General features: G+C 33.4%; 1 protein-coding gene and 1 long non-coding RNA gene across 3 annotated transcripts in view; one reads left to right on the top strand and one right to left on the bottom strand.

Moving 5' to 3' along the window:
• Positions 1-14562, bottom strand: part of LOC142328898 (ABC transporter G family member 20-like) — a 60788-nt gene extending 46226 nt beyond the window's left edge. Inside the window, exons 1-5 of one of the 2 annotated variants that reach the window (XM_075373039.1) lie at positions 14378-14562; positions 4336-4493; positions 3764-3896; positions 3455-3609; positions 882-989 (exon numbers count right to left, since the gene is read on the bottom strand). In XM_075373039.1, the coding sequence (XP_075229154.1) occupies positions 882-989; positions 3455-3609; positions 3764-3896; positions 4336-4448 (509 nt within the window). In that variant the 5' untranslated portion in view covers positions 4449-4493; positions 14378-14562. Of the gene's footprint in view, positions 1-881; positions 990-3454; positions 3610-3763; positions 3897-4335; positions 4494-9531; positions 9741-14377 lie in introns of those variants that run through there. The other variant, XM_075373038.1, reaches the window with a different exon arrangement.
• LOC142328899 (uncharacterized) overlaps positions 1-14598 on the top strand; it is a 101794-nt gene that overhangs the window by 46644 nt on the left and 40552 nt on the right. The gene's annotated exons all lie outside the window — the stretch shown is intronic.

The raw sequence follows: 14598 nt of genomic DNA, 5'->3' as shown, positions 1-14598 counted from the left end.
TCTTCCCAGAAGACAGTGGTGTAACATCAAAAGGATTCGCACAAATCATTATATCTGCATTAAGAGCCTGACCCAGTGGGGAGCTGCAGAAAGCCCACGATGCGACCGATCTGGAGCTGCAGAGCAAACCATCGTCTACCTGGCCTTGGCTTGTCCAAATATGTCTTTTAGAGGCTCGCTACAAGACATCCATGATTCTTACCCCTGAAACATGGGAATGGCTGACCCACTGTGACCTGTGTTTATGATAAAAAGGTAGACATAACATCGTTAATAATATTGTTAAATTATTGCAAAAATTTTGATGTTTGTAAGTTAATTCAAATATATAAATATATATAATGTACAACCAGGAATCAGTGTAGCAATAAAAATTAAGATAACTAATTTTTAAATAAATAACTATATACTACATTAATATCATATTTTCAATTTAATCATCTTGAGATTTGTTACTCTATTTATTTACAATGATTTGTTTTCAGGCCATCACAAAAAAACTGAGGAGAACGTTTGTTTACATCAGTTTCGGTATAAATAGGATAAATTTTAATTTCATTTAGAAAACCAACACATCAAATTTTTTACAAGGGTTTTTTTAGAAGCTGAAAAACAGCTTTGAAAAATGCCGAGGAAATGCTATAGATACTTCCCTGATAAATTCATATGTTTTGTGTAGGGATGACTGAATTGTGTGGTATCCATCAAGAAATATAACTTTCATGGAATAAATTTATCTTGTAACAAATATTAATTCAATATGAATATGTGAATACGCATACATGTTAGCCCCATATACCTTTATACATTCTAAAAAGTATCCCAGATTCCTTTATATTATTTCTTTTTGCTTGTTAAGATTACTGTTAATTTTTTATTACCTGTGACTTAGAAGAGGATCTAGTCCTACTGTTGGTTCATCCAGTAATAATATATTAGGATCGTGAAGAAATGCAACCGCAAAGGAAACTCTTCTTTGTTGTCCGCCGCTGTAATAATAAATATAGTTTGTATTTTAATGATTAATTGTTTATTGTATTCAGTTGAATTTTTTATGTAAAATATGTGCATGGTGGGCTCCATGACCAAAAAAGTTGCTGGTGACCTGACATGAAATTTGTTACTTCTGAAATTGCCAAAATTGCCATAAGGTTCTTAATTCATCAAGGCATCTCATGCCTTGGTTTACCAATAATTATGAGGAGTGAAGTGGCCCCATCCTAATTTTTACCGGTTGGGTAGATATTTTCATCACAGCTGATGTTAAAACAGTTATTTGATTATCTTGCTGGAGTCAGTTTCAAATCTGACTAAGGTTGTGTAACTTTTATTGGAACTGGATTATCCCAAATTACTGATGTAACTAGAAGAAACTAAATTAGTCAGCCATTTAAAGTAATCTCATTTTAACTTATATGCAAATTATCTGGTTTATTTATCCAGTCAATTTTTATCCAAATTGACTGGTAAATAAACATAACAATTTAGGTGATTAGCTAACAGCCGTTAGCGTATGTTTTACTTTTGTGTATATATGTGTATATTTTTGTGTATGTTTTGTGTATATACAGGTGAATCAAAACAATTAGAAACAAAACACACAAACTGGATCGGAAAAGTGACACGATCTTAAACAGAACATTTCATCGATGTTTGAACTACACATTGTAAATGAAAGCAAAAAGAAAACCTATCGATAACAGAAACAAATATTAAAAATAAATTTAAAAAATAAAAATCACATACTTTTTGGTTTTTCCTAAAAAAATATTAAAATATCAAAATGGTTGCTTGATTAAGTTGCAAACATTTCTTCAAAGCAGTTGCTCAATGTGGTTGCCGTTCTGTTCAATGTTAGTTCAGCTCGACGAATCCATGCAAGCCAGGCACATCTAATAGCATCATTATTATTCCTAATATTAGCTCCAGTCTTCTAATATACGATACCTCAATTCTTGTTGTGTGCCAATACTTCTGGAATAGATTAACGACTTCATCCAACCACAAAGGAAAAAGTTCACTGGCGTGAGATTGGGAGATCAAGATGGTCTGTTTCAACCGATCCATTGCTTACCAAATGTGATATTTAAATGAATCACTGCATCACAACAACAATGAGTAGGTGCGCCATCATTAGAAAACCACATCTGCACTCTATCCGCAAGTGGAATAAAAGTAGCGGATTTATTTGCAGAAGATGCAAGTACTGCTCATCATTGAGCCTCGGCAGTAAGAAAAAAGGGCCTATGAGATTATCACAAAGACACGCTGTACATTAAACGAAAAAGTTTCATGGAAATAACGTGTAGCAGTCTCATGGGGATTTTCTTCTGCCCATGTGTGTGTTTCGATAATTTACAATGGCATTTCTTGTAAAACAGGATCCATCAGTAATAATTCTTGTACACGTGTTGTATGTTACGGGTATAATTATTGCTCCTGTTACATTCACCACATACCTGATTGTGAAACATGAAAGCGATTTGACCACCTTCTAGTGCTTGAGGTGGGAGATAATTGTACCACATTCAATATGCTTCTTCAGCGTTGGCGTTTCTCACAGTACGTTCACGACCAGTATGAATCGTTGTAGTTTAAGCACTTCTGTTTCTCGAATTCGCCTCCAAATATTTTACGATCCGGTACTCTTCGAGTCGGATAATAATTTTCCTGATATTCACGCACAACAGTCGATCCATTTTTAGTTAGTTTACCATAAATTAACATGTCCGTCAACTCTCCAAATGAAAAAAGGTTTGGGAGCATCCATTGTGAATGACTGACCGAACACTAACAACAAAAATGTTTCACGAGTCGAAACTCACCAACAAACTGTTTTTTTATCTATATTTATATGAACATTTTTCTTACTTTTGGCTATAGAATCATCCACGGAGAGAGATTGCCGTGCAATTTGGAATCACTCTGTATACAGAGTATCAGAGTGTTTATGTATATGGTCTTTTAGTCAAACCATCAGTTCTTTATTTCTAAATTTTAATAAATGCATTTATTAAAAAATTTTGTCCTGTTCAATTTTTACAAAAGTAAAATAAATGTATGAGTGACAGTGGTTCCCATCCTTTTTGATTTGCAGAGCACTTTTTAGAATCAATTTCTGTGGCAGAATCCTTGGTGTTGTTATGAGTGATGGGAGGGTGAGGAAAAGGGGATAGAAGGCAATGTTCATGAAACAAAATAATGTAATTTAAAAACTTTGATATTTACTATAATATCTCAATTTATTTTCAACTACCACTACAACTAATGGTTCAGAATGTAATTGCTAGTTTAGTTTTGTTATTCTCTAATTTCACCCAGTTTTTATTTATTTTATTTTCCTGGAGCGAGCTTAGGGCTCCAAGGAGCACAGGTTGGGAACCACTGACCGGTTTAGTACATTGCAAGTAACTGTTTGTGCTTACTAGATAAACATTATTTTTTTAAGTAATACCTCATACTGCCGATTCTTGTGTTAAATTGTGGTAATTGAAGCAATTCTATTAATTCATCACCAGTTTTTTCTATTTCATTATTGGTCATTCCAAGTAATTTTCCATGAAACTGGAAGGTTTCTTTAATTGTAAATACTGTTGTTAAAGCTACTTCCTGTAAAAATAAATTTAATAACTTTAAATATTGAGAGTTTACCTATAAAGAGAAAGAGAGAGAGAGAGAGTGAGAGAAGGAAACAAAATTAATTTGTGCCATCGCTAGATAAAAATTGTTATAAATTATGCAATGAAAATTGAAATTTTGTTACCTGTGGCATTAATCCTACATCTGATGGTTTCTTTATATTTATTTTAATTTTTCCATTATTTATCATTGTTGTACCCATAATGCAATTTAATAATGTAGTTTTTCCACAGCCACTTGGACCGAGTAATCCATATCTGTAAAAACAGAAGTGTTAATGTTAATAAATTTAATTTAATTTATTTTTTTTATTTTTTCACAACAATTTTACAAAAGCATTTGATTTATCAGTTTGTTAGTTTTACAAAAAAAATATCATTTATTTTATTTACATAGTCATTTTATATATATTGACATTATATAATGGTATCTGCTAGTCTGTCATAAGTGTCATAATTTTGACTTATATGAAAATGAGTCCTTACATGTGTTTGTGCAGTCCATATATATATATATATATATATATATATATTTATGCAAGTTACATTATATGTGAGTGTGAGTGAGTGAGAGTGTGAGTGACTGAGAGAGAGAGAGAAAGTGTGTGTGAAGTCATTCTGCTCAATTTCTTAATCCATTGGAGCGTTAACATTAGTTACTACTCTTTTGTGTGTTATTAAAAATTAAATAACTTACATGCAACCTTTCGGAACATCCATATTAAGATTTTCAAGAACATGTTTATGGTTGTATTCTTTACATACACCTTGTAAGAGAATTGAAGTGTTATCAGAATGTAGTGATTCCATTGAGATTGACTCTTTTTGTATTTCTGCTCTTGTGTAATATACTATCTGTAAAATAATTTATTAATAGATTAGATTAAAGATTTGTGTGACTGAAATGTTACATAAAAGGTTACACAAAAAATCTGATGTGGACACCACATGACTTCCGTGTTCGCCTATTAAATTATATACACATTTTTTGGTGCCACTTCATTTAAACTTATTTCGTTTGAAAATGCAATACAATCCTCCAATTATTTAATAAAGCGAACAGTTACACAACTGCTGAAACTAGAAAACGTGTACACAAATTAAGATCAGAAACATTACATTAAAACAAAGAGCGATTAAATGAGTGGCAAAAAATACAAATAAACGAAATGAAGATCAACTCCGACTTAGGAAGAATATTGTCTGACAGTATCAGAGGAGTAATGAACTAAAAGATAAGAATCTTTTGCAATTTATTAAAGATTGAACCTGTATGCCTCAGTGTATATGGTTTTCTTGTTAGGGTCTATTTTTCAGTCACTCTGTAGTTAACTTTAATGTAGATAAAATTAAACAGAAATTCTAGAATAATTAAATAAAATTAGACGGAAATCGAACTAGAAAATCCAAAAATAATACGATTCTAAACTATAATTTTCAATTAATATTAAACAATGAGACGTTTCATCAAATCTATTACATATTGTTACCACATATATGCCTAACTTAATATCGGCGAATGACGACGGTAGCAGCTCAGATGTCAGCGGGAGCGTACTATACGTACGCGCTGGTACAGCGTCACTCCCGCCGCGCAGATGACCGCGCAGTTCTCCCACCATAACGGCGCTGCGGCCTCACCACTCTCCAATAAAATAAATAAGATTCCAATAAAAGAGCGTGAACAAGAGTGAATTTTTAATTCATCGTCGGCCACCACCTGGATAAGACTTAAGAACAAGAAGAAGAAGACAGAAGATGATCCCTAGCCGCCTCAACGTGGAACCTCCCGCCGAACGCCAACATCCCCGGCGGAGCAACAGGCCTGGCTGGTCCGCCGAGGGAAACGCTGGACGCGGACGCGGACGCGGACGCTACCTTCTCGCTCCAGCTCGCCGGGCTTCAATCGCTTTGGCCGGCGGACTCAGCAACAGGAGCCGGCCCAGCGTGGGATCGCTCGGGTAGAACTGCCTCGGCCGCACCGGCGAAAGACGACCGACGCCGACCCGGGCTCTGGGGGCCACTACTGCCAGACTGTAGTGGGGACCCAACTGCCGCTGAGGGGATGCCCCGTGACCAGCAACGGCAACGGAGACCAGCTTCCGGACCCAAAAGCTCTTCTAGGAGCTAATGCAAAAAACGGACCTTTTCAGGGGTATCACATCCCAACCCCGTAGGAGAAGACACCCACCCACCTTGTGACGATTCCGGTCGCCACACCACCCCCTCGTTCCGATCCCTGAGGGGGTTTAGTAGAGGTCGTCTTTAGACCCACTAACAGATTACATCTCACAGTCATCAGCCAGGCCTCGGTCAGGATGCCGCCGATGTAAATGCCTCGGCAGACATTTACTTTAGTAAAATACAAATCAAATTTTGCCTTCACGTAGGCCTCAAACGGACATCTTCATATCCAACCTAACATGATTCCCTCAAACTAACTGACCGAAACCGGAGAAGTGCGGATCCCGCGCCTAGTCTAAATTTGACAGCACCCTTCGTTACTGTGAATCCCTCAGAAAATTAACGAGTTGTAAGTTAAATCAGAGCTCCACTTATACCAATCAAAATTTAGTTTTACGCAACATAGAAATTCAGACTACACCCAATAAGTCGACCAAATTAGGTCACCTAACAAGGGGAATGTAACCTCATTCCGATCCGCACAGGAGCCGGGGACAAACGCCGCACTCACACCCGGTCCCATCATGGATTCTCGTACGGCATTACAAAGTCAAAATCAGGGACCGCCATCGGCAGGACGAAGCCACGTTTCAGTCGCACGGGCTACCGTACTCCGGCAGCGCGGCCGCCACCGTCAGTGTGAGCCCCAAATCTAATCCCAAACGATACCAATATAACCGTGGCACGATGCCAGTGCGCCTACCTCCAACCAATCCAATGCCTAGCATGGAACCCTCGCCATTCGGGATCCTACCATGATCAAATACCTCGATTAAACTTCCTCTCCAGACCTACACACCGCAAGGGCACGAAGAAAACCAGCCACTGTAAGCCACTCTCGCGGATCATCTAGTTAATACGGAGATCCAGAAAGGAATGTATTCTCTCAAGTTCCCTAACAGCTTGTGAACATTCAACCTCATATAGGGGACAGACATGAGGACATGGTCCACTGTATCATCATTACCTCAATCCTTGTATCATCATTGACTCGAAACCTAGCCAGATTCGCCCGAAAGACACCATGCCCGGAAAGAAACTGTGTAATATAATCTCACCTAAATCAGACATTACAGGAAATATATCATGCATGTAGTGACCTGGGGGGATTCGTCCAACCTGACCGGTCAAGATGCAAGGCCCCGGTCTTCAAGCTCCTGCTTTTGTTATTACGTCAATAGCTTATTTACCTTGGAAATGTAGTGTTCCTGACGCTCATTAGCCAAGATATCTATTGGTTTGACTCCGGCTGTAACATAGACTGCCTCCCGCGAGACTGTTCTATTACCGCCTGTAACAGCCAGAAAGAGGAGTCGCTGGGCTCGCAGCAAAATGTTGGCCTTTAGGTGTTACACGAACACCTAAAGGCCAAGCGGTGAGCCCATACAGGTGCAGCATATAGCATAATCGTCTCACCGACACCTTTGTAAAGGATACGCATGGTACGGTAATTCAACCCCCAATCGGGGATGAATGACTACGGATTCCATAAAAATCATCATAGGCTTTTTTTGCTACATACTATAGATGTTCCTTGAACCGAAAATTCTCATCAAGGTTAACGCCCAGGTACCTTTGTGCTGTAATGTACCGAATGGGGAGACCAGCCATCTAAATCCGGATTCGTTGGGAAGCAACCATCATGTGGTTTTCTCTGGGCTGAAAATGGTTTTATGTTTGTGATTCTACAGCCGGAGTGTCCCACAAGCATGAGCAGCTTGGAACTCTACTTCGTTATTGGAATCCCTTCAATCAGCAGCAGCGTGTCGTCAGCATATGTGCTGACTCGACAACCACATGGCAACCTCAAACGCAACATGGAATCGAATTCTATAATCCAAAGAAGGTGGCTGAAATCTATTACACACTGGTATGTAACGGGAGAACAAAATATTGCAAAAAACAACAGGTGCTATCATCTTTTAGTTTCACACCATTAATTAAAATTCCAAAACTCGTTGATCTAAAGTTAATTTGAATTTCAAATACATTTTAAGGGATTATTGTATTCTGATGCAAAATCATAATCCTCTCATTCTGCTACCTTAATTTAGAAAAAAAGATTATCTTATGTACAATAGACACCAAGAAATCATAAATTTTTTTAACAAGATTTGATTTTGAAAAAGTACAGTTGCTTTTCTCCTGCGGAGGACTTGTCTTAGTTCTGTGACACTGATCGCAGACAATTTCTGCTCTTTTCATTACAGTTCTTCAGGTTTGATAAAAGTTTTGAAATACCATAGAAAAAGCTACTTATAAGGTGAAAAATCGCTTGATGAGTTTCCTTTTGCTTCTGAAACTAATTAACAACGTTAATTACAGTATACCCTTAATTATCTAATTCATTATTCAAAAACTATTTAACCGATAGTGATGTAATTTGGTATGCTGATTTGTATTTGTTTGAAGTACCCAAATCTCCAAACAATTGTTTTAACTGACATTGAACAGAAATTATATAGTCACCTCAAATTTGTATTAATATTAACCCATTTTTTTAAATTATTTTCTCTAAATTTTGAATTTTAAGAATAAATGACTACTCTTTTTAAGAAAGGTTGCACATTCATAAATATTAACAGAAGCATAAGTTATCATTATTTTCTAAATATTGGTTTACATGATTCATGCTTATGGGTGCCATACAATGATCTTGCAGCTTGTTTTTGCCTTAAAAACCTAATTTGACTAGTTTAGGGAACCCCAAGACATTATTATATAAATATATTCTTGCCATTATAAATAATAGGCATAATAAATATTTAAAAAATGAAGACAAACTTATTGTTTTGGTTCAAAACAAAACGGTACAATTTGATTTTTTTTATAAATGAAATCAAGAAACATTGCATGAAAACTTGTCATATAATAAAATGTAAAGAAATTTCAGTCTAAGGGCAATACCCACTAATGATAATGCAATCAAATTGTATGTGTAATCTTTTAAAGTAATTTTCTATTTTTGTTACAGTAATTACATATTAAAAATGTAATTGCTAAACTAAAATATAATATTTAGTAGTTTAATTGCTACTAGGTAGTGCACTGCGTATCACCAACCTGTATTCTTTATGATGCTGGTAATTAAAATAAATAATGCCATAATTGTATAATATTATATTATTATGGTGGCTTTCTTTATCCATTGCCAAAAATAAATTGTGAATTAAAAATAGTTATTGGTCATTCCGTTATTTGATCCAACCAGTTGGCAGGTTGGTATTTTTTACTTATTTTATGTTTATCTTATTAGACCATTTGTATAATATATTTGTTTTTGTTTTTTTTTTAATTTACTATGTCATTGTATTAAATCTTTCATGTTCTTTGTAATATTTATTTACTAGAGTAGTAATAGTACAGTTTTTTAATTTTGATTTTTTATTAATTTAATTATCAAAGTAGAGAAGTACTAATTATGTAATAATACTAATAGTAGTAATAATTACATAGTTTTTTAAAACTTATTGTGACGGGCAGCAATACTCTGAGAATTTTTGTGATGATTTAAACTAATTTATTAAAATATTAATGAGGTTATATATGAAAAATTGATAGATTCAACCAGGAAATGAACACAGTGTACACAAATGTCAGTTTGTATTTTAATACCTGAACTGTAAATACTGAATTAAATTGCTTACTTATTAAAAGAAAGTCAATTTTTGTTTTTAATATAAATAATAAAGTATATGTATGCTCTTACCTTTGTGATTCTTTCAGCTTGTTTAATAAATTGCGTTTGTTTAATTATTCTTCTATAGAATTCAGCAGAAACACAATACAGTATAGTGTTACAGGATGTTGCTAATTATGAGAATCGGTTTAATTATTTTATCTTATATATTTATTTATTCAGAGATTATTAATTAATTCAGTTTCCTCATATGTTTAATAAAAAAACCAGGACTATTATGATTGTAATTAAATGTGAACACAGCTTTCAGTTAATGTAGATCTGTTATTAATTTCTTTTTTTACAGTTATCTTTTTATATCTATAGTTTTTAAAATTAAATTTGACTACGTAATTCTTTTTTTCGATGTTAATAGATGTTGGTCATACTTTCATTGATGTAATTAAGTAGTATTTTATTTTTTTCCCGTATGAAAATTATGTAGTGTTTCCTGTTTTACTTAAAGTATATCAGATATATATATTTCCTCTTATACAAAATAAAATTCTATGGATTAGCATCTTATCATAATTAAATAATTCAGTTTATATTAAATATTTAAACTAACATTGCATATTACGTTAAAATATTTAGTTGAAGGGTAGTTCTCTAGCTGTTTTAATAAAATAAGATCCAAATACGGTTAAAATATGATTAAACACTGTAGTCTATGTAAAAAAATTTCTGTTTATACTAATTATTATAGTCATATATTATTGTAATCTAATTATAGTCATACTGTGCACAAATAAACAATGAAAACGTGAAAGTTATGTCATGTGCTTTGTTAAATGTTAATATAATATGTTACATTATGTATACATGTATATGTGTTTCATTGAAATTGTTTTAAGAAAAACAAAAATATACAAGTACAAGTAAATACTTACTGTTTTTCATTATAACTAATACATTAAACTTCATAACAAACATGAATGCTACCTCTGTTAATTGCAATGTGTATGTAGTGTATACACAAACTCATCAGACAATATACCTGCACGCACACGCATATGAACATACACACACACACTCAATTTTGTGAAAATTCAAATAGTTCATCAACATACTAATCACTGTGCCAATTATCACCTAAAACACTAATACCAAAGTTACTTTCATGGGATCCCGCATCATCAGTCAGTACATACAAAATTCCAAAATTACATCATACAAAAACAAACTTTGTACCAACTGATGATGCAGGATCCCATGAAAGTCGACTTTTGGTATTATGTTTTTAACTTATGTTACCGTGTTTGGTGGTTATTTTGTTGGTATATGCATCGTGTATATTTATTTTAATAGGTTTTTTGCTTTACAACTTTTTATTAATTTTTGTTTCTTACTAATTGGTTTTTTGCTCATATTTTGGTTAAATATTTTCTTGTTGTTTCTTTTTGATGGGAATCTTTACACTCCTAGTACAATTACTTAAATTGTTTGCCATAGAAAAACTGATACATTTAATAACATAAATGTATATGAAGACTATAAGTTCGTGCACAAAATAATAATTTTTATAAGAAAACTGAAAATGTAGATCTTTCTTGTGTACATACAAAATGTGCTTGTGTACATACCTACATGCATTCATATGAGTAGATATACTATGTATTTGAATGTACTTTTTCTTTTTCCGTTTAGCTTCTGGAACCACTAAGATATTACTTCAGAGGATGAATGAGGATGATACGTAATCTTGTACAGTCTCAGGTCGACCACTCCTAGACCCACCGGGTTGGTCTAGTGGTTAACGCGTCTTCCCAAATCAGCTGATTTGGAAGTCGAGAGTTCCAGCGTTCAAATCCTAGTAAAGCCAGGTATTTTTACACGGATTTGAATACTAGATCGTGGATACCGGTGTTCTTTGGTGGTTGGGTTTCAATTAACCACACATCTCAGGGATGGTCGAACTGAGAATGTACAAGACTACACTTCATTTACACTCATACATATCATCCTCATTCATCCTCTGAAGTATTATCTGAACAGTAGTTACCGGAGGCTAAACAGGAAAGAAAGAAAGAAAGAAGGTCACATCTCACTCCTGAGATGTGAGGTTAATTGAAATCCAACCACCAAAGAATACCAGTATTCATTATCTAGTATTCAAATCCATATAAAAGTAACTCCAAAATTAGGATTTGAACCTTAGAACTCCTTAACTTTGAAATCAGCCGATTTGCGATGACAAGTTCAACACAAGACCAACCCAATCGGCTGCTACTTGCATGTACTCAGTTGCATGAACATCAGCATAATCACCATACCCACACCCACTCACACACACATACACACACACACACACATACACACACACACACACATACACACATACACACAAACATATATATATATATATATATATATATACACACACAAATATCTGCCCTCGTTTTATAGAAATATTGTAAGATTATTTTCAGTATTAACTGTCAGTATTTTATATGCATATATATTTAATGTTGTTATTTGCTGCTAATCTTCTGACATGTGTTAATTATTTCCAAATGTGTTTTTCTTTACTCAATAATATGTTGTTGCTAGAATTCAAAGATTTCTTCTAGTGGCTTTGGTTAGTTGTTTTTGTAAGCCCTTCTTTTAGTCCTTGGTGCTCAATACATTTGCTATAATATGACATCTGCAGTGCTATATTGTTTATTTTTGTTTCTACATTGTATTGTAATGTGTACTTTGTGTACTAATTTCTGGAGCGTATGTAAAGGTTCCACAGGGCATGAAATTTTTTTCTGTTTGGCTAAGATTGTAAAACCATGGTTTATGTTACAGTCATTCATTCCAACTCTGTATGGTTTTGTGTAGATTTCTGGGATTATGTTTTGTTTTAACTATATACAGAAAGTTTATGTATTTGCAGGCAAGGTAATAATGGATGTATATTCTAATTATGTGATTGAATCTATATGTATAGTTCTACTTAAAACAGCAAAATTTACTGATTAATCGTGTAAATTTTTTTATAAATGCTAAAAGTAATATTAAAATCTCGTGAACTGAAAACTTCTCCAAAATAATATTTTCCCAAAATAAAACTTTGTATGGTTTTTTTTGCATGTTTTGGATATTGTAATATATATTGGATGAATTATTTGCTGACAAAGAACTGCAAGTAATTCCAGCAATCAGTAATTCTGGGTGATCAATAATTGCAGGTAATTTTAGAAGTTGTAGTGATAATGGTGGATGGGAAGTAGGGACATTTGAAAAAGTGAAAGGATGGGTTCAGGTTGTTTTTGAGCAAAGGATGGTTTTTGTGAAGTTAGAGCAGAGAGTTTTGTAGTTAGAATTCCCTATTGGTATGACTAGATGGTGTACAGCCACTAAGTTCAAAATATAAATCTACTCAAATGTTAAGAGCAACATCTATTTAAAGTAACATTATTTTATAATTGTAACAGCCCCGTGGCGAGTGAGTTTTGCAATTTTTTTCAAGTTTTGCATGACTTTTTTTTTAGATTCAGCATAAAAAGTTGTTTTTTTGAGGGAAACTTCACACTAAGTGTTTGTCATAGGTTCTATTATTAACCATTTTTTTTAATATTGTTCTGTTTTTGTCATAAGGAGATTCACTAACATTTTCACAATAAAGATTTTTGGTGGTTGTGATAGTTATTTTTGTTATAACTCTCATCACTTTTGTCATGATATATATGATGACATAAAATAAATAAAAAAACAATGTTTTAAGATCAGTTTATTAAAATGCAAATATATACTTTAGATTGTTGTTGTACCATCTGACAAAATATAGAAATAAAACATCTGACAAAATAAACTTTTTTTTCTTGATGAGAAAATAATAAAACATGTGCTTGTAGCCTGTACCATCTGACTAAATATAGATGAAATGCACATTTGCTTGCTGTTTGAGAAGAATAGAAATGGTGGTTTCATTTTGCAAGATGAAAAAGAGTAAAAAAATGTAAATGTATCAATTAATGAATATTTAATAGTGAAAATAGCTTTTATATAAAGAAATATTCATAATAAAGTGGTATTACTGGTTATAATGTTAGTGTATGATTTTTAGTAGATGAAAAGTCGCAGCTTTTCATAAGAAGCTTAACCATTACTGTAAATAACTCCCATTTGATGTTTTTTTTTTATTTATTTACACGACAGGCATCTTATCTTAAATAAAAGTAATTGGTTATGTCAAATGCCTCATTATTTTTTGTTACTAAAGGAAATCTATGTTTTATTAAAACGAACTTTAACCTCATTTTTGAGAGGCAGTTAACCTCATTTTTGGATGATCAGGTTAGATACTGAAGATTTATCAAATAGCATGGTTAATGCTTAAAGATGCTCAAAAAATGTAGTAAGAAGGCATCACTGCATCATATCAACTCATCTTAAGCCTGATGAACATGTAAGCTAGTGTAAAGCACACATGAAGGATAAAAGTGTATAGTAAATATTGCTGTATGCTTTCTTCCTTTCATGCAAGAGTGGTAGTTATGACTTACACCATTTAGAATCGGGTTGGTGAGATTTGGAATGTAAAGAAATTTCATTTTAAACAGTGTATTGAATCTTAGCATTTTGGACTTAAACCAAGATTAATTAAGAAAAGGAAATTCAGATAATGTCACTAGAGGAGGCATATCGCACCTAGTCTCTATGTATGATTGCAGCCTGCAATTCAATAGGTTGATTTATAATTTTATGTATAACAAACTGATGGAAAAAGATTTATTTAAATATTTCTCAACACTTCTTTCCAGCAATGTGAAAAATAGCCAACGTGTATAAGAAGGTTGCACTCTTAGAAGTATGTAAAAGAAAGGTTGAGCAATCATTGCCTGTTGGTATTGATGTATAATTTATTTATGTAATAGTTTCCACTTACCAACAATCTTTTCAATAGTATGTTTGAGCACTTTTGGATTAGTAATTCATCCTCAGGAACATTGATGTGTTTAATTACAATTATTTATTTAACATATCATTCATTAATTATACTAACCTGAATTTAAAAAAAACAAAAATTATAAATATAACAATTGATCGTCAAAAGGTAATGTAATGTCAGCATTATCTGTCATTGAAGGTCTCAATTGTTATGTTCAT

Source organism: Lycorma delicatula, chromosome 8, assembly GCF_047948215.1.
Source record: "Lycorma delicatula isolate Av1 chromosome 8, ASM4794821v1, whole genome shotgun sequence".
Taxonomy (NCBI): domain Eukaryota; kingdom Metazoa; phylum Arthropoda; class Insecta; order Hemiptera; family Fulgoridae; genus Lycorma; species Lycorma delicatula.
The sequence above is the reverse complement of the archived record's forward strand: the minus strand, read 5'-3'. Positions and strand labels throughout refer to the sequence as shown.